This window comes from Osmerus mordax, chromosome 7 (assembly GCF_038355195.1).
Source record: "Osmerus mordax isolate fOsmMor3 chromosome 7, fOsmMor3.pri, whole genome shotgun sequence".
In the NCBI taxonomy this organism is placed as follows: domain Eukaryota; kingdom Metazoa; phylum Chordata; class Actinopteri; order Osmeriformes; family Osmeridae; genus Osmerus; species Osmerus mordax.
Window position 1 is genome coordinate 11,172,018 of NC_090056.1, and position 23,210 is coordinate 11,195,227.

The following is a 23,210-nucleotide window of genomic DNA, read 5'->3' on the forward strand; positions in this document are numbered from 1 at the left end:
CCATGGAAGGCTGAAGTTTGACTGCCTACGCACTACCAGGTGGAAAAATCTGCCGTGCAAAATGTTTGTTAATGTCATTACAATTCATGAGAATTCCCTTAAAAATGATGGGTGAACTTTTATTAAGTTAACTTTGTTTGAGGTTTCAGCTCGGACTTGATTATTTACCAAATGTAAACACTCCCAAATGAAATGGCTTTCGAGGTATGAATATAATAATCTATGCTATCTGCTATGTGTGTAATAGCCCAGCATTTCTCTCCACATGGTCAATTTGCAACACTATATCATTTCCCAGTGTTAGGACTGCACTAACGTTACTCAGCATTTTCTATTACCAAAATGGATATTCAAAATGGATATTCATGCTAGTTTCAGATGTTATAAGAAGAATGAGCCAGCAGTGTTGGTGTCACGGCCATAGCCGTGCCCCCCTGTTGTTTTGGTTTTTCTGTCTCTGTCTGTTTTTGTCTTCAACTGTCTCGTTCAGTGGTTTGTCTCGTTAGTTTCTTTTTGTCCACTTGTGTCTTGTTTAGTTCTGTGTATTTAGGTTCCTGTTTTGTGTCCAGTCTTTGTCTTGTCATTACCCTTGTTACCTGAGTACCCTGTCTGTTCCCCGTTTAAAAAAATAAACCCCTTAGTTCAACAATGCCTGCTGACTCTCCTCCATTTGGGTCCTACCCAACACAGTTGGAATGTGTAATTTAAAGATCTACCCTGGGCTTCCAGTGAAAATGTGTTTTGTTTATGGCATTGAACCCGCCCACACAGTATTTTAAAAGCCTGCATCTGGAAGCTTGTTCAGTAGTGGCTCAGTAGTGGGTGATTCAGATATATGTTGGGTCAAAGCAACGGCTGCTGTGGAATTATTCTCACTTATCTGGATACAGAATGAATACCATAACCATTAACTTGTTCACCACTCTGGTAAGGACCTGATCAGCAGCATCCAAAGCGACACTATCGTCTTTCTGCTTGACAATCCTTTCATTCAGCACCCCCTTTACTTTTTGTGCATTTGAGTATTGAGTGTATTATTTATATATATATATATCCTGTGAGACTGTATTTCAATGTGATAAGTCTAATTTGATTTATTAAATAAACCAGCATTGACCAGGTTGGAATAGGTAAGCTGCCCATGGGCATACTCTCCATCACGCAGCGAACACACTAGGTACGGAACAGGTGCCACCCATGTATGTTTAGTCTAGGGACGTTTATGTGTTTAGTAGATAGGCATTGCAATGTTCTGTAGATCAATGTTAGCCAACAAATACTGTCTTTGTTCCACGTTACAACAACTAGTGTCATCAGGGTTTCATGTCAAAACATATTTATATTTTTAAATGTACATAACAGATTTGCATCATGTAGGTGTGTATGTGTGTACATTACTTAGATTTGTGTTTTTTATTCATATATGGTATGTCTGTATACTGGAAGCTCCTGTCACCAAGACAAACTCCTTGTATATGTAGGCATACCTGGCAATACAGTTGATTCTGATGTCAGTAGGTGACAAGCAGGTCCATGTTTCTTCCATGGTTCTCCGAGAGTTGCTCTAAGTTACGTTCATTCTCAGACATCTGGTCAATTCACAATAGTGGCCTCTCTCATTTAAGGGGTTATTCTGGAAGGGCCCCTGCATTGCTATGAGGGAGGGAAGACAGTTGGAGATGTTGATCTTGACATATGTTTCTCTGCTGTGTTGTGCAGTGTGTGGGAATCCTAAGTGCGTCCCCTCCTGAGACTCTGGTCCGGAAGAAGAGATACTGGATCATAGATTCGTTTCAGATCACAGAGGAGTATCCTGGTCCTTTCCCTTATTTGCTGGGCAAAGTGAGTACAGACGAAACTGACTCAGTGACTGCACATTTAGACTCAATTACAGAACAGTATATATATATACACACACACACACACAGACATCCTCATACACAAACAAACACACAAACAAACAAACAAACAACACAGACAAAACAAAACTAAAAGACCATTTGTGTTCTTTCAGATCGAGGTCGAGAAAACGTTTGCGGTTGGTTTCAATCTACAAGGTCAGGGAGTAACGGAGGAGCCAAAAGGAACCTTGAGCATCGACACACACACAGGTGAAATCTGGGTTCATAAGAAGATAGACTACGAGGAGTATCAAATTTTGAAGGTGAGAGGAATTTTTAATTAATGTCAGAAGTGAAGTGTGGTATTGACAATGGGTAGTATTTATGTGGATTATATTAATTTGTCTTTATTCTTCTTCATCTCTTTATTTCCAGCTCACATTCGAGGCCAGAAAAATACAAAACAATGTTGTGGACACCAGACTAGGGGTGGAGGTGAAGGTGATGGACATCAATGACAATGCTCCTAGATTTGAAAAGGAAACCTATACTGTCAACCTAAAGGAGTCCGCATCACAGAGTACAAAACATCACTTTCAGCAAGACACACATTTAACACTTTTTCAACATAAATCTGTATTTACACGTGTTCTGCCCTCTCTTGTCACCAGATACATTTCTAACTGGGGTTCTAGCATCAGATAAGGATAAATACATGACCAACAATGGCACACTTGACCTCAGGATTGTTTCTGTCAGCCCACTGCCAATTGACCTGGAGTTCTACATCGAGCAGAGTGGCCCAGGGAACAATCGAGTTGGAACAATCCTGTTTAAAGGATGTCTTGACCATGAGGTCAGAGGGTACTCTAATTTAGTCAACATCCAGTCTTAATCCCAAACATTCACATGAATCAGCAATGTGAGAATGTTTGTCGTACTTTTCAAAGTGTCACAGGTGTAGTCGCAGGTGTAGGACCGGTTAGTATAGCTTACTTCTTCTCGATCTTGGCCACAAATGGATAAAAACCATATGTTAACGAGCTACGCCACCAAAAGCTAGTTCTTTGATGGCGTAAGCAATGTTTATCCTGATGAGTGAGTTCAACCAACTCAGTTACACATGGAAACATAAATATTAAGAATAGGTTTGTGTTATACCTTGAATGATAACTGCCTTCCCCCACAGAAAGCAGAAAAATACACCATCCTGGTGGAGGCCAAGGACCGCGGAGAGAAGGTTCAGCTCTCCAGCACCTCCACCGTCATTATAAACATAGAGGACGGAAACAACCACCTGCCTGTCTTCACAGGACAAACAGTGAGCTCTCCTCTCCCCTTCTCCTGCTCTTGTTGTTGAAATGTGCATGGCCTTTCTCTGTGACAAACAGAGCTTTTGTATTTGCCATGGTATTCCAGGGCTCAGGAAGAGTGAAGGAGGGGGATGAGAAGGTACCAGTTTTACGACTGCAAGTTTCAGACCAGGACACTCCAGGTACAGATGCATGGAGGGCGGTGTACACCATCCATGGAGACACAGGCAACCACTTCAGAATCACCACTGACCCACAGAGCAATGAAGGAGTCCTGTTTGTTGATAAGGTTTGTTCCTTATTTTGAGCTAGATATGACTGTGGTACCCAATTTTTCAATAGAAACACATCAATGCAAATCACGTTAAATGACTTCTATATAAATCTTGCTATATTCAATAAAGCTTTATTCCACACTCTGACAGGCCCTGGACTATGAGAAGGGCTCCCTGAGGAACCTCTCTGTCAGTGTGACAAACGTGATGCCCTATCACACTTGTCAGGTCAAAAGTCGTCCTGACGAAGGTTTATGGGATGTGGTTACCACTGGAGATGTCCCAGCCATCCGCCAGGTGGTGGTGACTGTGGAGGATGTAAATGAGCCTCCTTTCTTCACTCCTGATGTCAAAAACATTACGGTGAATGAGAACATGCCGGTAGGATTGACTCTGGAGGTGTTCACAGCCACAGACCTGGATCACAGCTACGACAACACCTTGCTGTGAGCCTCTTTCTTATTTACTGTAATCATGCACTGTGATGGGGCAAACCCACTGAAAGCAATGCTGTGACAGCCCCACATATGTATTGTATGTATTATAGGTACATGAAGGGAGAGGATCTAAATGAATGGGTCAAAGTGGATTCGAAGACTGGAACCATAACTACAGCCAAGCTATTAGACAGAGAGGCCCCCAATGTCATCAATGGTCACTACAAAGTGACTCTCTACGCTGTAGACTCAGGCAAGTAACAGACAATACAATATCTTTTAACATAAATAGTTTGATACATCCAGTAAGACTGTAAAATGCAACATATCATCTGAAATTGAGGTTATTGTGATTGACAGGTAAGCCACCCATGACTGGAACTGGAACCCTCAACATCCACCTAAATGATCAGAATGATAATACCCCTTTTCTGGAGAGGACAAGCATGGACATGTGTCTGTCAGACCAGGCCTCTGTTACCAACATCACTGCCTTGGATCTGGATGGAGACCCCTACAGTGGGCCCTTCCGTTTCCAGCTTGAGGGGGATGTCAACGACAAGTGGAGGATCGAACCCAACAATGGTGAGGCCCTCCTCTGAAACCTCCTACTAGCTCTATATGTCTCATTCACATCAGTACAGACAACATGCTATTAACTGCTATGGTACTGATGGAGGTCTTATAGGAGCTCTATAGAGGTCTTCCTTTGTAATTTGTCCTCTCTTTCTCTTTGGCGATCTCTCTTTCTCTTCCTCTCTCCCTCCTTCCTCCTGTGCAGGCTACACGGTGAGCCTAGTGAAGGAGACCACAGTGCATGCTGGGTATCATGAGCTGAAGCTAAGGGTCTTTGATCTACAGGGACAGCAAGCTGTCCACAACCTGTCAGTCAGTGTATGTGAATGCTACCAAATACAACACTGTAACCTCCGCAGTGCCACACAGCTGGGAGGTGGAACAGCCATCGGGATACTCTTGGCCCTCCTGCTGCTGGGTAGGTATCAGACACAACAAACTGGTTGTGCTCTGGTCTTTACATTGAGACATTCCCTGAATGACTGACACTTGACAGGCTGAACTGCTACATAGAGATCCTACACGCAGATGTTTTATCTACTGTATCGCAGGTGTTGATACAGGAAAGAGATATTGTATCACTCCTGCTTTACTGTTCTTTGTTGTTCTCCCCAGTAGGTGTCCTGCTGCTTGCCCTCATGCTGTCCTGTGAGGGTGAGATGAGGCCCATCATACTAGAAGAAAGCTCAGGCGCCCTTATGAAATCATACATTGAAACACCAGGAAGTGACTGTGCGGTAAGGCCACGCTCTGACCATCACCCAGTGTTGAATGTGATAGGCACAGATAGAATGATATGTTCTCCCTGACACGCAGCATTAAAGGATATTGAAAATTGTGTTGTTAGGTACCCCTCCTTTGTCAGCAAATCCCTGCAATAACTGCAGTGACTCACGACAATTGTAAAAAACGTACGGCAGCGGGAGCTGAGCTGGAGTCTCAGAGCTCATATCTGCTTAGGGCTTCAGGGAAGGTGTACCGGCCAGGTCTAGGAAGACAACCAGGCTCCCTCCACCGGGTACAGTCAACTACATTGAACAAAGTTAGTATCTACCTTTATTTAGAGTTGTCCTATTCACCTGTTGCATTCAACAAAACAGACCACTGGTCCAGTTATGTACTGTACGTATAATCTGGAGTTTTTGTAAACTGTTTTCATCCATTTTAATGCTTTATTACTAGCACTGACTTTGAGCAAGAGCTTTGCGTATTACTGACACTTTCCCCCCCCCCACAAGAGTATGATCGTAAGCAGTAAATATTGGTCTGAGGATTCTTATCTGGCCACATATGATGGTCTGCTCCCTGTACTCCACAAGGTAAGTAAACTTGCATACTTCGTACTGATCAGTAAAACATAAAAAAGGGGGGACTATTTCCTCCACTATGTAGGCTGAAAACTATTTTCAGCACCTTGCCTTCCCACACCTCTTCTCCCTCACTACAGATGACGTACAGACTCCAGATGCAAGGGAATGAGCTGGGTGACTACCCCCCCCACCCCTATGCAGAAGAGGGGGACCCTGAGACCAGCTCCCAGCTGGATGTCATCTCCATCCCTGAGAGCCCCTTCAACACAGACATGCTGCTACACCTGGGGCCCAGGTTCAACACCCTGGCCTCCCTCTGCACGCCTAAGCTCAACTCATCCTGAACTGCCCTCTCCACCTCTTTGGAAGCATCTTGCATTGTATGCTAAAAACTGTACTGGATGTTAATGAGCTTTATGTTCAACATAAATATTAATCTGTAAAACTGATGACTGTTAAATAAGTAAATGCGGGTGCTGGATAAAATGGATAGAGATTAAGTGACCACATTTAGTCATTTAGCAGATGCTCTTATCCAGAGCGACTTACAGTAAGTACAGGGACATTCCCCTGAGGCAAGTAGGTCGAAGTGCCTTGCCCAAAGACACAACATAATTTGGCACGGCTGGGAATCGAACTGGCAACCTTCAGACTACTAGCCCGATTCCCTAACCGCTTAGACACCTGACTCCCTACTGAGTGAGTGACTACTATGGTGGTCCTTATTGTTCTGTGGCATTTGGCAGGTGACCGATACTACAAACCAAAGATGTATGCACAGGAATTATGTAATATGAATTATTTGTGAAAAAGGTGTTGTTGACTATTAAGGATGGGGTGTTTTCTTAAGGCAGTTTAAACTTTGTTACAGTACACTATTTTGCTTGGGTTTTATGTAAAGCTCAAATGAAAGTATTGAATATAAAGGGTGCTAAGGGGGCTTTTCAATGTGTTAATGCAGACATGAATGTTCCTTCTGTGTTTATGGGTTCAGTATTAAACGTAATAGCTTTAAAGATGAAAAAAAAAGGCAGATCAAAAGGCAGTTTAAACTTTCTTCCAGTAGAATAGTTTGCTTGTCTTTTATGGAAAGCTCAAATGAAAGAATTGAATGTGCAGGGTGCTAAGGGGGCTTGTAATGTGTTAATGCAGACATGAATGTTCCTTATGTGTTTATGGGTTCAGTATTAAATGTAATATCTTTAAAGACTAAACACAAAATAAGAAATATTACAATGGCATGTTTTTGTGATGCACCTTCTTTTATATAAATCAATCACTGTCCGCCCACTAACAACAATACGCCATTACAAATGTGTTGACCAAGTTTAGACGTGTCTGGTTTGTATCTCTGTTTTACTTGGGGTTACTTGGGGTTGTAGCCAGCCTGCAAGAACCAGTGATAGGCAGAGAGAGCGCAGGGTGTGACCACCTGCTCCACCTGGAAGCCTTTCTGAGGATAGTCACGTATCCTCTCCAGAGCACCTGTAGAGCAGCCACAGCAACACATTCAGGGTGGTACAGTTGGACAACGCTGAGGAATGATGACCAATATGTAGGTCTAGTGGACAAATCTGCTTTTAAATAGTTTGATATGGTGTTGGTTTTGCAGCCTCATCATTTAGTCCTGTACAGCAGAGAAGACGGAGTACTGCTACCTAGCATGTAGGTGATGAGATTGGACGCTGTGCCCACGGTGGGGTGGGGGTACTCAGACAGGCCCATCTGAGGGGAGGTGACGATAGCGTGTGTCTGTTGTCCCTGTTCAGGCCACTGGTGCAGGAAGGTGGCAAGGACTCTTCGTTCCATGAAGGGCTGCTGGACCAGGATCACCCTGCTGGCTGAGAGACAAACATAGTGGCATTTTAATGTATCATGTAGTATCATAAAAATGACTTTATATGGGGAAAAGAGGCTGTATATACAAAGCATAAAAACATACAGTTTCTGAAATAGTATAGAGGGTGTTCGGATGCCCCCTAGCTGCAGACTAATGCAACAGCAACAACAACTAAAGTGATGAGACACCTTGGAGCTGACCTGGGATGTGGTTGTCCCTGAGGACCCTATAGGACAAGCGGATGTTTTCTCCAGTGTTGGTGGCCTCAGTCTCCAGAAGGATTTGGCCCCTGGGAACCCCCATCCTTACAGCCACATCCAGGAACACTTCAGCCTCTGGACGTGTCCACACACCTGCCAAACAACACTTATTTACACACAGTAGCAGATGCTGTACTGTATGTGTGAGATACATAAATAAAGACAAAAGATAAAGTTATGTGCCCTCAATGACCTGCAGTATGGTTGCCTAGGTAACCAGTAAAGAGTAGGCAAGGGGCCCATCCATCCAGGAAGAGAGCGGCGGACCTCTCTGCAACACGCAGGTCATGACAACCCAAGCCTATTATGACATCACTCTGATAGAATAGATACCAGAATAATTATTGTGCTATGACATCACTGATAGAATAGATGCAAGTATGCAATCTGGGGAGTTGTATTCACTATGACAAAATTCCTAAAGAAGGTTCAGATTCATGATGACCTGGAGATAAAAGACACAATTAAGACCTCAATGTGTAGATAATAATGACATCACAATAGAGACATTGTTTGTGTTTATGCTGGTACCAATCCTTGCCTTTTCCAGGGGCTGGTGCATTTGAAGGTAGTCCCATAAAATGTTGGCCCACTTTTCACTTTCAGGATCCATTCCTCTAACATGCTGGCCTGAGGGGAGAAATAAAATATTAAAAAAAACACCACCAGAGATATCGGTGCATGGTTAATGAACATACAGAACTGTCCAATGTAAACCATATACATGCACTAGATATACATATTTATAAATACAATCCATAAATGACCGCCGGTCAGGTGCTTAGGGTGCAAGCACCCCAACTCACCTTGACAGAACATAAACAGTGTGACAGTGTCAGCCTGCACACTAAGCCCGCCCCCAGGGTAGGGTCCACAAGTCAGGCTTAAAAGCAAAGGCCAGGTTGCAGCCGCAATGTCGCTCTGCCTTTCAGGCTGCAGTGCCACTGTTCAGGGCATCACTTTGACATATCACAAGCCATAAGCATCCCCCCTTTTGTCCTAAGATTGAAAGCTTAGCTTGCACATCTCAGCAGCTCTCTCTCCCAGTATCTTTTTTCTCTCGACCAACTCTATTCTTTACATCTCTCTGTTTGATTTGTGAATGAGACCATCCTTTCCCCAGGGCACATAAGGTTCTAGCTCTTATGTGCCCTGAAACATTGGATTATTCTAGTATATACAAAGCTCTATTCTCCAGAGGCACTGAGTGTACTGTTTCACCCCACTTCTTATTGGCCCAGCTCATTCCTTTACAGGCTTTTCATTCATTTCCCTTCTGTGATTATCCATCCTTGTAGGGTTTTAGTCTGCATTGGACACATGATCTATCCATCACTATGGAGTGAGCACTCAGCGAGCCCTCCCTCCTGCCACATCTGACCCACAGACTCCTCTGATTGGCCTCTGGGCTTCCAGTCAGCAGCAGACCGCAGTAATCATCCAGGGTCACTGCTCAGTTCAGACAACCTCAACTACCCAGAAGCTGTCTCTGTTTAGGTTGTATCTTCAAAACAACATACATCGTTCACTTTCTCATTCTAAATTTCTCCTTTACAAATGAATTACTACATTTACATTACATTTAGTCATTTAGCAGACGCTCTTATCCAGAGCGACTTACAGTAAGTACAGGGACATTCCCCTGAGGCAAGTAGGGTGAAGTGCCTTGCCCAAGGACACAACGTCATTTGACACGGCCGGGAATCGAACTGGCAACCTTCTGATTACTAGCCCGCTTCCCTAACCGCTCAGCCACCTGACTCCCTACTACTTACCAATACTTATCTTCTTATCTGTATATACTGTTATTGTTTTTAATCACAATGACATCACACTAATTGTCTGATGTCATCATTAATGACTAGCCCACAGAGCACAAAAAAATTAAGCCCCAATCAAAACAAAAAAGGTGCATTCAAAATGATTTATTGCATCACAAATACAAATCCTTTGTTACAGTCATATAGAGTAAATACATATTTTGCCTAACAATTTAAATAGACTACATGTGTCAGGTGCAGAGCAGTTGGATGACAGAACAGCACTCTTCCTGCTACCACCTGGTGGGTCTGTCCTCTCCAGTGCTCTCTCCCTGGAGGTAACCATCATACAGCTCTCTCAGGTGGAGGATCAGCTCCTCTGTGTTCTGTCCTGTGAGGGCTGATACTGGGATGACCCTCTGGCTCACGTGGCTCCTGAGGGCCTCCAGGTTGCCCCGGGCCCCTGGCAGGTCCATTTTGTTGGCCACAATGGCGTGGGGCCGATTGGACAGACCAGGCTCATACTGATTCAGCTCATAGCGCAGCTGGTGTAGCTGGGTCCAGGGTTCTGGAGAGGCAAGGTCCAGGACAAATAGCAGGAAGCGACAGCGCTCTATATGTCTCAGGAAGGAGATGCCTAGACCTCTGTTCAGATGGGCCCCATGGATGATCCCTGGGATGTCAGCCACTAGACACAGGGAAAGAAAGACAGGACTTCTCTTCAGACTTGTGGAAATCTGACACTGGTTCTGTTTAAATTGCTTCTAGTTTCAGCAGGCTGTGGAAAGGATGTCACTGCACATCCACAGAAGGAATATTTTTGCGGTGAAAACACTCCTGTAAGATTTAGTCTGCCACATCTAATAATCATATAATACTACCAAGAGACTTTTTTGCAATTTGGTGCCACCTGCTGTATTCATGTGCTCACAGGTTCGAAAATGCCTAGATGGCCTTAAATGTCACATGAATGCATCTTCCTAGTGACTTTGTGGTGGCCTTTAGGGACAAACCAACTCAATAAAAGTAGAATGAACAAAGATTCTACTTTAATGGATAACCAAGCGGGCATTTAAGGCTACAACAAAAACAACCCTTCCTACGCCTCATTACCTGCTACTTGTTCGTGGTCCCTGTACTTGACGATGCCCACATGGGGGTTGAGTGTGGTGAAAGGGTAGGCAGCGACAGCAGGTTTAGCATTGGAGATTGCCCTAAGCAGAGAGGACTTCCCTGCATTAGGAAACCCGACCTAGAGAAGAACATACTTGTTAACACCTGTATCTCTTTATTACCACCAACAAGAAACTACAAGTAGCAGTACGTATTTTATTCATCCCCAGGCGGAAATTGGGTTTTGCAGCAGACAAGACAAAAGAGAGGGGAAAAAGGAATAGAAAATACAAATATAGAATGTAAAAAGTATAGAATTTACACCAAATATGGATTTCCCAAATGGTTCTGGCTAATTCCCATTGCAGCAGCAAATGTGAACAGAGTAAAGCGTCAGCTCCTCCCCGGTCTCACCAGTCCAGCGTGGGCCATGGTGCGCAGCTCCAGCTGGAGGAGCCTCTCCTGGCCACTCTCCCCTGGCGTGGCTGTCAGGGGGGCGCGGTTCTCATTGGAGAGGAAGAAACGGTTCCCCTTGCCCCCTGAACCTCCAAACACAGCCACATATTCCAGGCCATGCTGGGAGAGGTCAGCCACAGTTCTGCCCTGGTCCTTCACCACCGTACCCATGGGGACCTGGACACAGGTCGGCTGGGTTACACTGAGTCTCAAGGCACATCACTGTTAGGGTATAAATGCAATAGTCCAAGGCAGCTAACTCACAGAAATGTAGGTTGAGCTGGCGTTACGTCCATAGCAGTTTTTGTTGCCTCCCGATTCACCGTCATCTGCCTTATATACAGTGGATACTTGTGCCAACGATTTGATCTGCCGGTCGACTGAGAACATCAAATATGCAGATGACAGAGATGTCGGAAACCCGTAGCAGAGAGGGCTCGAACGCACACGAATATATGGGTCCTTGTCAAAATTTCATGCAGCTTCTGAAGATCTTTCTACTATTCCGTAGGGTAAGAGGACGCAGTATTCGGATGAAGGCCGATACAGTAGGTAAGTAAGTAAATTTTATTTATAAAGCACACTCTCAACACAGCAAGGCTGACCGAGGTGCCGAACAGAAGCACAAAAATAATAATACAAATAAATTTTAAAAACACTATGAAATACATAGTAAAAACAAAATACAAAACAGTCAACAACAGCAAAACAAGTAACATCACAACTCAAGTAGTGGGAAACGCCAGAACATATAAGTGGTTCTTAAGCCTGGATTTCAAAACAGACAATGAAGGAGCCTGCCTAATAGAGATGGGAAGCTGATTCCACAGCCTAGGACCAGCAACTGCGAAGGCTCTATCACCTGTGTGTATACAGCGTGATCGGGGAGTATATAAAAATAGCTTGTCCGCGGACCTCAGTGACCTAATGGGTGCGTGCAATTTTAAGAGGTCCGAGATATATGAAGGGGCCTGTCCATTAAGAGCTTTAAAAACATTACAATTTTAAAACATATTCTGAACTGGACAGGAACCCAGTGCAAAGAGGCCAAGACTGGGGTAATGTGGTCAAACTTTCTAGTGGACGATAAAATTCTGGCAGCACCATTCTGCACCATCTGAAGACGGGCGATTGAGGACTGGGGGAGACCATCATAAAGGGAATTACAGTAATCTAAACGAGAGGTGATAAAAGCATGAATAAGAGTTTCAAGGTCTTTAAAAGACAATGCAGATTTAACCTTAGAAATCAGTCGTAACTGATAGAAACTATTTTTCACCACTGAGTTTATCTTCTTGACTAACCCAAGGTCCGAGTCAATAATTAACCCAAGATTCTTAACATGATGGCTGACACTAGGGAAAAAAGTACTCATCATGTTAACAAGACTAGCTGTAGAGCCAGCAGGACCAAAAATAATCACTTCAGTCTCTTCATCGTTTAGTTGGAGAAAGTTACTTGAAAGCCACTTTTTTATATCCGCAATGCAGTCTAAGAGAGGTTGAACAGTGTCATTGGGTTTCAAAGGCAGATAAAGTTGTGTGTCAATAGCATAACAATGAAACGAGATGTTGTGTTTCCTAATGATATCTCCCAGAGGAAGCATATACAGATTAAAAAGAATCGGCCCCAAAATTGACCCCTGCGGAACCCCAGAGGAAACAGGAGCTATGGAAGAAGAAAAACTATCTATAGTGACTGAAAAGGCCCTGTCAGAGAGATAGGATCTGAACCCCCTTAGTGCAGTCCCCTTTACCCCAGCCCAGTGTTCCAACCTCGCAATGAGGATGTCATGATCCACCGTATCAAAGGCAGTGGTGAGATCCAATAGAATCAAAACAGCATTATTCCCAGAATCAACAATAGACAATAAAACACTTTCAATAAGGCTGATTCAGTGCTATGGTGAGCTTTAAAACAAGCTGTTTAAAACAAGCTGGGACAACACCATGATCCAGGGACAAATTTATAATTGACTGGATACTAAGTCCAAGTGATGCAAAAGAAGATTTCAGAATAATTGCTGGGACAATATCATGAGGACGGCCTCATACCACTAACCATGTCACTAAGAGCAAGAAGGGAAACATGTTGGAAACTAGAAAGAACATTAGAAAAAGCAACCAAAGGCCAAACATTAACCACAGGGGATTTATCAAGAGAAGAGCGAATGGTTTTAATTTTGTCCAGGAAAAGATACATAAATTTGTCAGATTTCACCATACAGTACGTACTGTATCCGAGAACTTTAATTCGCGAAGATTACTGGTATGGTCCCCAGTCAACTAAATCATCATAAAAACGGATCTATTTGAGATCAACTGTCAGAAACCCAGTAAGTCAGTCCCTCCAGTTTGTCTGTATTGTAGTGTGATAGGTGCTATAGGTTGTGTGACAACATTGACAAATGACGAACTGTGTTTGTGTCTGCCTGTGAACAGGCAAGGGGAAGTACTTACCTTTAATAATTATGTTTCCCCCATCTCCTCCATTTCCTCCATCCGGTCCACCCCACTCCTTCCGGGGCTCACTGTGGAAGGTACAGGCTCCTTTCCCTCCAGCTCCAGCTATTAGCTTCACATTGCGGTGGTCCACAAAGTGGCGAGTCTGAATAATAAGACAAGATGTTATTTCGCTTGCCAACTATTCCATCGATTATATTAGTTACACCTTCCATTATAAGCTTCAAAATGATACTCCTTGCTTCTTTTCTTCTTTCTTTAGTAGGAGCAATATATTGAATCTTAGATAAGGCAGAGAGTCATTTAACTTGAGATTGTAAATTCCAACGATAGTTCTAAATAACAAAAACTGAAACGGCGAAAACAATGCAAACAAGAGAATCTCTTTGAGTTTGGAAGTCATGAATGTATGCTGAAAGCTACTCACCAGTTTCTTTTCAGAAAGATCTTTCTTTTTCTGAAATCCTCGGACTTTGGCACAGAGAGCACAGGAGGTGCTGACATGCCTGACTCGAATCAATGTCCTCGGCGTTGCTAGGACGTTTATGACACCTACCAACCTGAAGCTTTCCAAATCTTTCCGGACACACGCTTGATAAAATATACGTCCCATCTCTTGAGCAAGGCATCTTTGGCTTCGGAGCCTAGTCAATGTGTTGATCATTGTTGTACTGAGAGATGAATGTCTATCATGACGGAAATTAACGTTAAATGTATATGTACCGTTATGTCATGTGCGTATGTGTTGGACAAATTGTTAGCTACCTCGCAACTAAGCTACCGTTTGCTGGCCTTCTTTCTCTACGAATGCGTAGTTATTCAATAATTGCACGTATTTAGTTGCGTAATGACAACAATTGAGCTATTATACTAAATTCCTTGAGGTACTACAGGAACACAATAGGTGGATATGAGGCTAGTCCCGAGTACATTTGAAGTAAATATGAGAGATATCAGTTACTACCAGTCAACTTCTATGGTGGCTGCCATGTTTGAGACTGACGATTACGGAAAGAACGGAGGAACAAACGTAACGTTAAAGGTCAGTCGAGTTAGTGTTTTCAAATAAAACGAGTGAAGTTCAAACAAGGTGAAATTCAATTTATTTAAATATTAAATAGTAACAAAAGACATTTGGAAAAAAAAACACAATGCAGACTCAATTTTTTAAACATTCACATTTGCCAAATGCTTCTTCTTTCTACTCTTTCTCTGCAACACACATTCAGCCACTCTCTCAGAAACACTCACACAAGACTAGTATCATTGACATAACACTATTAAGACCAAGCACAAACTGCAGCCTAGTTTACAAGAAAATGAATTCATTACGTACATTTTTGTAAAAGCCTATGATTGTCACTGTAGAGTTGAGTAGCATATGGTCATTGGGCTGTTTGACAGCCAAGTTCCCCAGAGTTGATCCCCACTGCAACATAAGACGGACTTCTGACCCCTTTGGGATTTCAGTAGAATTTCAGCACATCCAACATTTATGACTCTATTACAGGGACGACATAGCAGGCCTCCATATTACAAACTGTGGCGTGTTAATGATTGGAGCTCTCCTTTGAGGATTTTAACATAAGCCAACAAAAGTCTGTAATGTACATTATTATAGAAAAGAATAAGGCAAGTGTGTTAGTGGGACATCTGATCTGACACTTGTCTTTTATCTTCTGTAACTCCACTGTAAAGGACCTACCCCTCAACACATGATCTATGAATAGACAGAGGACAGTACATTGATCAGGACAAGGATATTATATGGCAAAAGTTTGTCAAACATGTAGCTACACCATACAGTAGTACTTTAAACCTAAAAACACAAGAAAACTGGTCAAACACACATAACAAAACCAATGATACTTTGGATTATGTGCTCTTTTACAACATCCAAACACAACATCTTAACCTTCAGAGGTACCCGCACTGTACCATCAGAGGCAGGAGACTAATGTGGTTATTCCTGAAATAGGAGGTTATTTCATTCTCATCTGCACGTCTGCTACTTGGACTGATCATATTGCACATATTGAGGTGGTGAGGTGCAGGACACATTCTAATCCTCCCTGTGTTACTTTGGCTGTAATATATTGTCTATTAATAAAACAACTTGAAAAAAGCTAATGGAAAAAAACCACTGCTATTATAAAATATATTGAAAAATAAATTTGATTTAACAGAATTATATAAAACAAATGTTAAAAGTACATAGAAAATTATAAAAAAAACGACAACATTTTAGTTGGCATCGCTTATGAAGATTACAAACCGTAAAAACATTATCTACTAGTAAAGCATTAATACTAAATGAAACTTGTATTGAGTGTCAGAGTTGTCCATACATAGGCAGGCAGAGACATTTTACAAAAGCTATCAAAATAAATAAAGTGGTATCAGTGAAAGGTCAATAGTTTACACACCTAAGTCTGAATGAATCTATTTTGCCTATGACCTCAACAAGACAGATGGATACTACGACAGAGCGGTAACGCCACTTCTATACATCACAGTTTGGTTAAAACAAACTAATAACCTGCTCTAAAAACAGGTCCAAAGACTGACATCTTCACTCTTATTTAAGTGATCTCTGTATCATGACTTACTACTTTTCCTCTATTTTTATTAACACTATATAGGCTAACTAGTCTAATCCAAGTAGAAAGTAGACTGATTTTCAGATTAAAGTCACTTGACCTTTTCTTTACATAATTTGCAAAATAGCAGCTACACCAAACAGACTGAGAATTGTGGCTTGACTGAAGATTAGGAAAATATTTAGAAGCCCATGTGGGGTTTCAAATGAACTCATATTTAAAGATGAATTGCAGGATGCTATGTGTGATCTTTCCTGTAGTAAATCCACATAAAGACCCTTCTTATTTTCTCACTAATATCACTCTTTGCAGGGATGTGAAGCAATAACTTTCATTGTTTTCAACATATGAAAATGATAGGTAAGTTTTACTCAAGAAGGAAGACACTTCTGTTTACTTTAAATGCTGGCTGCAAAAATAAATTCAAGTATCTACCTTCAATGAATATTAAAAAGGTATGTGCCCTCTTTCTATAATTGGAACATTGTTAGGAGATTAGATAGTACAGAAAATTGACATTACAGGAATGCTTGTCCACCAGTTTACCTTCTAACAAACACGCAGAACATGTCTCTCATTTTAACTTTCTAACCCATGTCTCAACAGACAACCGTGAAGTCAAAACTGTGAACAATTCCATTATCCAATAAATGTTTGTAAGCAACTGTTGTGTAATGTTCCCAGGGCCAACTTCTTTCAGGAAGAAAGAAGTGCTTTATTGCTGATAGTTTCCATACTGACCCTGGGGAAGGAGGAAAAAAGTCACAGATCACAAGCCTACAGTACGTATAAGGCAATATATTCTAGTGTTTGTTGCTGCAGTTTTCCATCTGACATGATGAGGGAGTCCCAAGTACCTGTTCGTAGGTGTAGGGCCTCTGTGTCTGTGGACCCGGAGCAGCCTGGGAGGAGCGGTATGAGCTGTACTGCTGACCCTGACCCTGCTGATACTGGGAGTACTGGGAAGACCCGCCCTGACCTGAACCTGGGGGCAACATCCCAATACATTTCTCAATCAACCCTGTAATCCATTAAAGTCAGTGTCTGACTTTGTGTGTGTGCATGTGTGTGTGCGTGCGTGCGTGTGTAAGGGGGAATGAATAGTGAGTTCCTTACCATAGCCCTGTGTCTGACCACTGTAGCCCTGTTGAGAGGGGTACTGCTGTTGGCTGAAGGGTTGCTGTTGGCCTGAGCCCTGCTGGTACTGGGCCTGCTGCTGCTGACTGTACTGAGGGTTACCTAACAGCACCAAGAAACTTCTATTGAGGCACAGGAAAGCACTGAACCCACAAAAGCTGTAAGTGTTTGTGTATTTCCCACATGTACGTAGTGTATGCCCAGTCTCCTATCATGAGTACACACCTCCTTCGTAGTAGTGTTGTGAGGACTCGTCGAAGGACCTCTCATAGCCCTGTTCACTATACGAAGACTGCTGGTATGAGTATTCTCCATGACCTGTAGAAGTTGGAAAGGAACACCAAAATGCCAAAACAACTCCCAGAAGGAAACTGTAGATACACGCACACACATAGAGTACAGGCAGAGGAGTCAGCTAAGTACAGCATTCACATTAATAAGGTCTGCACCAAAGAGATAAAAACCCTCAATGCATTTGAAACTCAAAGAATAACTCCCACACAAAGACCAAACACACAAAGAACAGACAAATACTGTACGCTAACTGGTTTATCGCTGTTCTTTACAAACTCATGTAAAACATCAGAAATCTGAATTTTCAGCACACCAAAAGGGAAAACTACCAACACAGACATACTGGGATCATTTGGGATTGAGAGGACTCTGCTATTCAAATCAGTGTTTTGCAACTGCCAAACGAAGGAACAGACCCAGACAAGAAGTTAGAGGACTGGAGTTTGACAGGAGTAGAGAAGAGTACAGTGAATCTGAGGCAGGACTTTGGTATGTGACGGTGAGAGGGCTGACGCACATGTATGACCGAAGCTGTGTGAGAGGTGTGTGTGTGTATAGGTGCCATGGTTTGTGTGTGTGTATGCATGTGGAGGTGTGTGTTCATGTGTGAGGTTTAAGGCTCTGTGTGATTACCATCAGGGTAATACTGCTGGTTAATGCGCTCGCTGGAGCTCTGAGTTTGTCCGTACTGCTCGCCGTAGCACGCGTCTTGTCCCGTGTACTGCCATGCAGATCCTGCAAGATAGGCCACATCACTGTTGTTAATCAGACGCTCGGACCTATGTGCCTCTGTGCTGATCACTAAGGTGGCAGGGCCAGGGCACGCAGGGAGGACTGGATGTTTCAGTGTATATCTGTGTGTGTGTCTTTGTGCGTGTGCGGAGATAGAGACATACAAGAAAGCTTGAGAGCATATGAGAGACAGGGACAGAGAGAGACAGAGAGAGAGAATAATGGGTTCCTCAAGCCAAATCAATAGATTAAACTGAGAAAATGATGATGTGCATACAAATTAGTAATCTGTATAAAAATGTCCATTAGCCCAATAGCCAATCAGTCATTAAGGGGAAATATTTATGTCTGCGGTAGTGGTGTGCAGAAACTCCAGATACCCTGACCTCCCCTCCAACCAGAATAGACCGACTATCTCAGAAACCACAACTGTCTGAAAGATGAGACCTGTAAGGCTTATCCTCTTTTCAAATCAATAGTGACAAATATCGCCTTGGTTGGAGGGTTTCCTGTGCTGTAAGATTAATCTACCCTTGAGAATCTGTCAGCGATCAAAAATAGCAATATCTGACCACAATATCTGATAAAGCCCTGTATCACCAGGGACCATAGAGACACCTTAGCAACAGCCTTGCAACCAATCAGAGCCTAACTTAGGAAGTCAACCCTCAGACCAATTCAAGACTTCGCAACAAAGATAATATACCTGGCCAATCACAGAAGAGACCAGAGTGAGTCATGTCTAACATACCAGGACTAGTGACCTCTGTTGTCCTGGAAACAGAGTCCCTGGCCTCCAGTGCAGGCATGTACAGTAGATGAAGCATGTACCTCGTCTACAACCCACAGCACAGACAGAGGGAGGCGCAGGGGCTATTATTAGTCCCACGCTGACACAGCATGGGCACAGTGATTTACAGAGACTGGGACCCGATGTGACAAGAGAGATCATTCCTCAGTCTTCCTCTTAAAGTCACAGGCAGGCGTTTAGGATAGTCTAGGTCCTCATAGGTGCACACCTGTGCTGCCATGGCAACACTCATCAGATCACATCAACCATACCAGCCAGGTTTGATCAATAACCCCCTTTCCGTGCATGAACAAGGGGTATGGCTATTAGGAGCATACACATACAGGCAGCACATTTGCACACTCTTTAAAAAGGCTCAACAAGCAATCAAACGCCATGCTCACCATTTTTATCATCTATGGAGACCTCCTTACTGCCACCGACACACACATTGATCCCCATGCGCTCTGGCAGAATCAGCATGCTTTTACTACAGTCAGAGCCATAGCACTCCAGTCAGAGCCATAGCCAGAGCCATCATCATCCTCATCATCATCACCATGATCATCACCTACCTTGCTGTGAGGGTCGATAGGATCCCATGGGCCTCTGGGCCATCATGCTGTTGCCTTGGCTACCTTGGGCCATCATGCCCATGGTCTGCTGTCCCTGATAGTGTTGGCCCCCGGCCTGGGAGGAGGAGTAATGGGGTGTGGCAGAAGGCTGGTGCATCATGGAGACTGGAGAGGTTGCAGGGTCATGGGGATAGATCTCACACATTAACACACTCTCAGAATCAGCGGCAGCATTAACAACAGGCACGCACACATCGTCAGAACAGAATCTGTCAGAAATAGGCAGAATTAATCATATTAACAAAATTCAAGAGGGGCTATGGCGGTCAGTTATGGTGCCAGGATCTGATAAAAAGCTGGGAGAGGGGCTTTGAATGTTCTGAAATACAAAAGAACCCAAAGAGGTCAGTGCATAAAGAGAGATAATTACACATCAACAATCAAAGACACAAGGCTGCATATCAGGGGTCAGGAGAGGAGAAGCACTGCAAAAGGAACATACAGTATCTAGACTTTAGAGGGAAGGGCTGCCATTCTGATGAACTGAATGTGTTTGCTTCCAATTGTCATTTGTAAAGGGAAGAAAAGAGATTCTGAGATCATGGGAGTGTGTCAGCATATCATGGCTTCTTAACTTCATGAAAAAAAGGAACATCATCGAGTGGTTTTATTGATTGATGATGCTGGGCCTAAATTGTGAAGATCTTAAGATCTTAAGATCTTCATAAGAGTTAATTTTACATTTTGTAGTTCATCTAAAGTTTATAATTAACTTTAAAGTTAATATTTTAGGGGCTAGTGCTTGACTTTAGGACTGCCTATCCCTCTCTGACCTACATATACCTACTTAGAAAAACCCCACCTTTTCACCACCTCCCTCCTACATTCCAATATTCAGCCTGTCATGTTAACATATCGAGATCTGACATGAACTCATAGGGGCCACTCTAGCCTATCAGCCTCTCTGCTGACTTCCTGCCGGTTCCAGCTACTTGGGACTGGACTGGGCTCCTCTGCACCTGGCTCACCTGGGTTGGACTGCATGTTGAGGTTGCTGCGGGAGGAGGAAGAGGAGGAGGAAGAGGAGGAAGAGGAAGCGTAGCCTGGGCCCTGGATCATGCTGCCCTGGGAAGAGGGCACAGGGTGGCTGTAACCGGAGGCCGGGGTTGGGGTCGGGATCGGGGTTGGGGCTGAGCCACCGTGGCTGCCGGGCGGCAGGCTCAGGGACGTGGAGGTCACAGCCGACTGCGTCTGACCAGACTGCTGCTGCATGGAGGCGTGGCCGGGGCCTGACGACATACACGCACAGTCAGAGCAGCACTCGGGCCTGCGCAGACACACGCCATGGCCACGGCACCAAAACACATTCAGTTCATCGCTATCTGCACAGGACTCAGTAGGGCTAAGATGAGGATCCATATAAAGAATGGTGCTGAGATCATGTAGATAGATAAGAAGGCATGAGGAGGCAGAGACTGGGGAGAGGACAAACACGCAGGAGAACGAGAGCTGAACAGCGCCCGACGTCAAGAGCTGTGGCGTTGCCAGGCACTTGGCTGGAGGTAGAGAAACAAGCCGGGCAGAGGCAGGCAGACGTGCAGCAGACAATCAATTGGAGAGACAAGCCAACAAATGCACATGCGTGTGTCTGTGTGTAGGTGTCCTATGGAATAGGTCTCACCGTTGCTCATCTGACTCTGCATCATTGAGGTGGAAGGCAGTCCAGAAGTCATGTTGTCATTGAGGTTGCTCTGGGAGTGGAGGGCACTGCCGCCCCCCTGGACCATCCCCGCCGGACCCATGCCCATGTTTGGAGTGGGAGGCTATGCAAGCAAGACAGGATGATACAACAGGAACATTATGTGTGTAATGAGAATGGGAGGCTCTTGTTTTGCATAAACTCATGTTTTTCCTAGTCTTACCGCGGGTAGCAGTGACTGCATGTTCTGATTGGAATCCGCTATGGTGGCCAGGTACACCAAGTTTCTATGCAAGATCTGTTGATACCTGCCAAATAAGAGAGATAGACAAAGGCAAAAAAAGAGAGGCTGAGTTATGACACTCACATCCCACACCTTCCTTGTGTCCTCCATATATACACTGCTATCAGGTGTGTCAATGGACAGGTGGTCCTTACTGTGTGCATTCTGCGGTTTTTCCTTTACTCTGATAGTCCATTATGCATTGTATTAGATGATGATTCTCATCCAGCATCTGAGGGAAGGAAAACACACATGGTTTCATTCCAGAATATGCTACAGTAAATGTAGAAACATGAGCAGTCCAGTCTTCGACAAAGTGCCCTGTTCTCAGACAATTGGCCCACAATTCTTAGGACTTGCGCACTTCTATCTACTCCTCTTCCTATTCTGAGAGCTAAATTATCTGGGTCAGATGTTTTCTTGAGTTATCTTAACGTAGCTAGTAGAGCCTCGGGAAAGAAGACGGTGAAAGTGGGACGGAGCCTCAGTTTCTCTCTGATTCTCTCCAGGGTGTCATTATCTTCTCTACTTATCACCTAATTAACTCTAAACCTCGCATACAATGAAGTATGTGCTAATCGTATTTCTAAAGCAATGGATAATCATTTAAGGCAAATTTTCAGATACAAGAAACTAAATATGTATGTTTCCAGTAGACTTTACTTCCATCAACAACAACCAAAAAAAAAATATATAAAATAAATAAAAAAGCACTTGTTAGGCTATTCTAACAACACACAATAAACGCATCATAGCGAAGCCTTTTCAGTCGGCAATAAGGGATGACATGTTACAGCCTTGGCGGAGCGTTTTACTAGCGGGACATCATCACCTGGCTTTGTTTAGCTTGCACCAGTTGCCATCTCTGTCTTTGACGTTTGATACTTTCTCATCGAAACTGGCTGTCGCGCTGCACTCTCCCATCCAGACTGGATAAAAGCATATTGGAACACTGTGAAGCGTAAAAATTGTATTACCTTTTGAATCGTTTGTTGTGTCACCTCGCCTTTACTCCTTGGGCGCGCTGATGAAAACGCCACCGACATTTTCTATAAGAGAAAATCAGGAGCGCTTCTCTTTATATTAATGTTTATTATCCTGAGCGCATCCCTCTGATAAATGGCTAGGTTTCCCATTTCTGAAAAATAGGGGTGTTGAAACATCTGGACTCTACCGAGGTGGGCATTACAGAAAGAGAATGCTAAAGTATATATTTGCTTCATAATATAAGCTATCTCATGATGGGTTATAATGCGGTACCATTTAATAAATGCATAAATTCAAATGCGACGATTGATTTAGAAGAGATGAACACTGTCACGTTTTGGTATGACCCGGTCAGCTACAGTGAGTACCACTTTTCTCACAGTAGCAGGGGTGTTTTTTGATTCACAGCAGCCTATACGCTTCCAAACATAAACGTGACAGCTTATATGGCCGCATAAATCAAGCAATTG

The 23,210-nt window shown here is 43.5% G+C and overlaps 3 protein-coding genes across 9 annotated transcripts; 1 reads left to right on the forward strand and 2 right to left on the reverse strand.

Moving 5' to 3' along the window:
- Positions 1–753: 753 nt before the first annotated feature.
- Positions 754–6,988, forward strand: cdh26.2 (cadherin 26, tandem duplicate 2). Of its 4 annotated transcripts, none has more exons than XM_067240321.1 (15): positions 756–927; positions 1,720–1,842; positions 2,015–2,164; positions 2,277–2,421; positions 2,513–2,697; positions 3,031–3,162; positions 3,261–3,443; positions 3,580–3,875; positions 3,977–4,119; positions 4,227–4,451; positions 4,648–4,860; positions 5,061–5,179; positions 5,290–5,484; positions 5,681–5,761; positions 5,890–6,988. In XM_067240321.1, exons 1-15 carry the CDS (start codon positions 892–894, stop codon positions 6,094–6,096), a joined length of 2,433 nt encoding a protein of 810 aa, XP_067096422.1. In that variant the 5' UTR covers positions 756–891; the 3' UTR covers positions 6,097–6,988. The 4 variants fall into 4 exon arrangements, with proteins under 4 accessions (XP_067096424.1, XP_067096422.1, XP_067096423.1 ...); XM_067240320.1 differs by having other exon boundaries at positions 761–927; positions 5,058–5,179; XM_067240323.1 differs by lacking the exon at positions 5,890–6,988 and having other exon boundaries at positions 754–927; positions 5,058–5,179; positions 5,625–5,755.
- Positions 6,989–7,118: 130 nt separating this feature from the next.
- mtg2 (mitochondrial ribosome-associated GTPase 2) lies at positions 7,119–14,616 on the reverse strand. 3 transcript variants are annotated; one of them, XM_067240327.1, is made up of 7 exons: positions 14,071–14,616; positions 13,641–13,788; positions 8,394–8,482; positions 8,046–8,169; positions 7,793–7,945; positions 7,411–7,593; positions 7,119–7,237 (listed from the first exon to the last, which is right to left on the reverse strand). In XM_067240327.1, the coding sequence occupies exons 1-7, from the start codon at positions 14,305–14,307 to the stop codon at positions 7,119–7,121; spliced, it is 1,053 nt and encodes a 350-aa protein (XP_067096428.1). In that variant the 5' UTR covers positions 14,308–14,616. The 3 variants fall into 3 exon arrangements, with proteins under 3 accessions (XP_067096428.1, XP_067096427.1, XP_067096426.1); XM_067240326.1 differs by having other exon boundaries at positions 7,781–7,945; XM_067240325.1 differs by lacking the exons at positions 7,119–7,237; positions 7,411–7,593; positions 7,793–7,945; positions 8,046–8,169; positions 8,394–8,482 and adding exons at positions 9,773–10,300; positions 10,726–10,864; positions 11,140–11,358; positions 11,446–11,561.
- A 2,342-nt stretch (positions 14,617–16,958) lies between these two features.
- LOC136945437 (calcium-responsive transactivator-like) lies at positions 16,959–22,799 on the reverse strand. 2 transcript variants are annotated; one of them, XM_067239249.1, is made up of 12 exons: positions 22,731–22,799; positions 21,909–21,985; positions 21,694–21,778; positions 21,453–21,594; positions 21,028–21,060; positions 20,800–20,961; positions 19,772–19,936; positions 18,308–18,409; positions 17,606–17,698; positions 17,360–17,482; positions 17,101–17,228; positions 16,959–16,985 (listed from the first exon to the last, which is right to left on the reverse strand). In XM_067239249.1, exons 1-12 carry the CDS (start codon positions 22,797–22,799, stop codon positions 16,959–16,961), a joined length of 1,206 nt encoding a protein of 401 aa, XP_067095350.1. The 2 variants fall into 2 exon arrangements, with proteins under 2 accessions (XP_067095350.1, XP_067095349.1); XM_067239248.1 differs by having other exon boundaries at positions 20,800–21,060.
- Between the last annotated feature and the right edge of the window lie 411 nt (positions 22,800–23,210).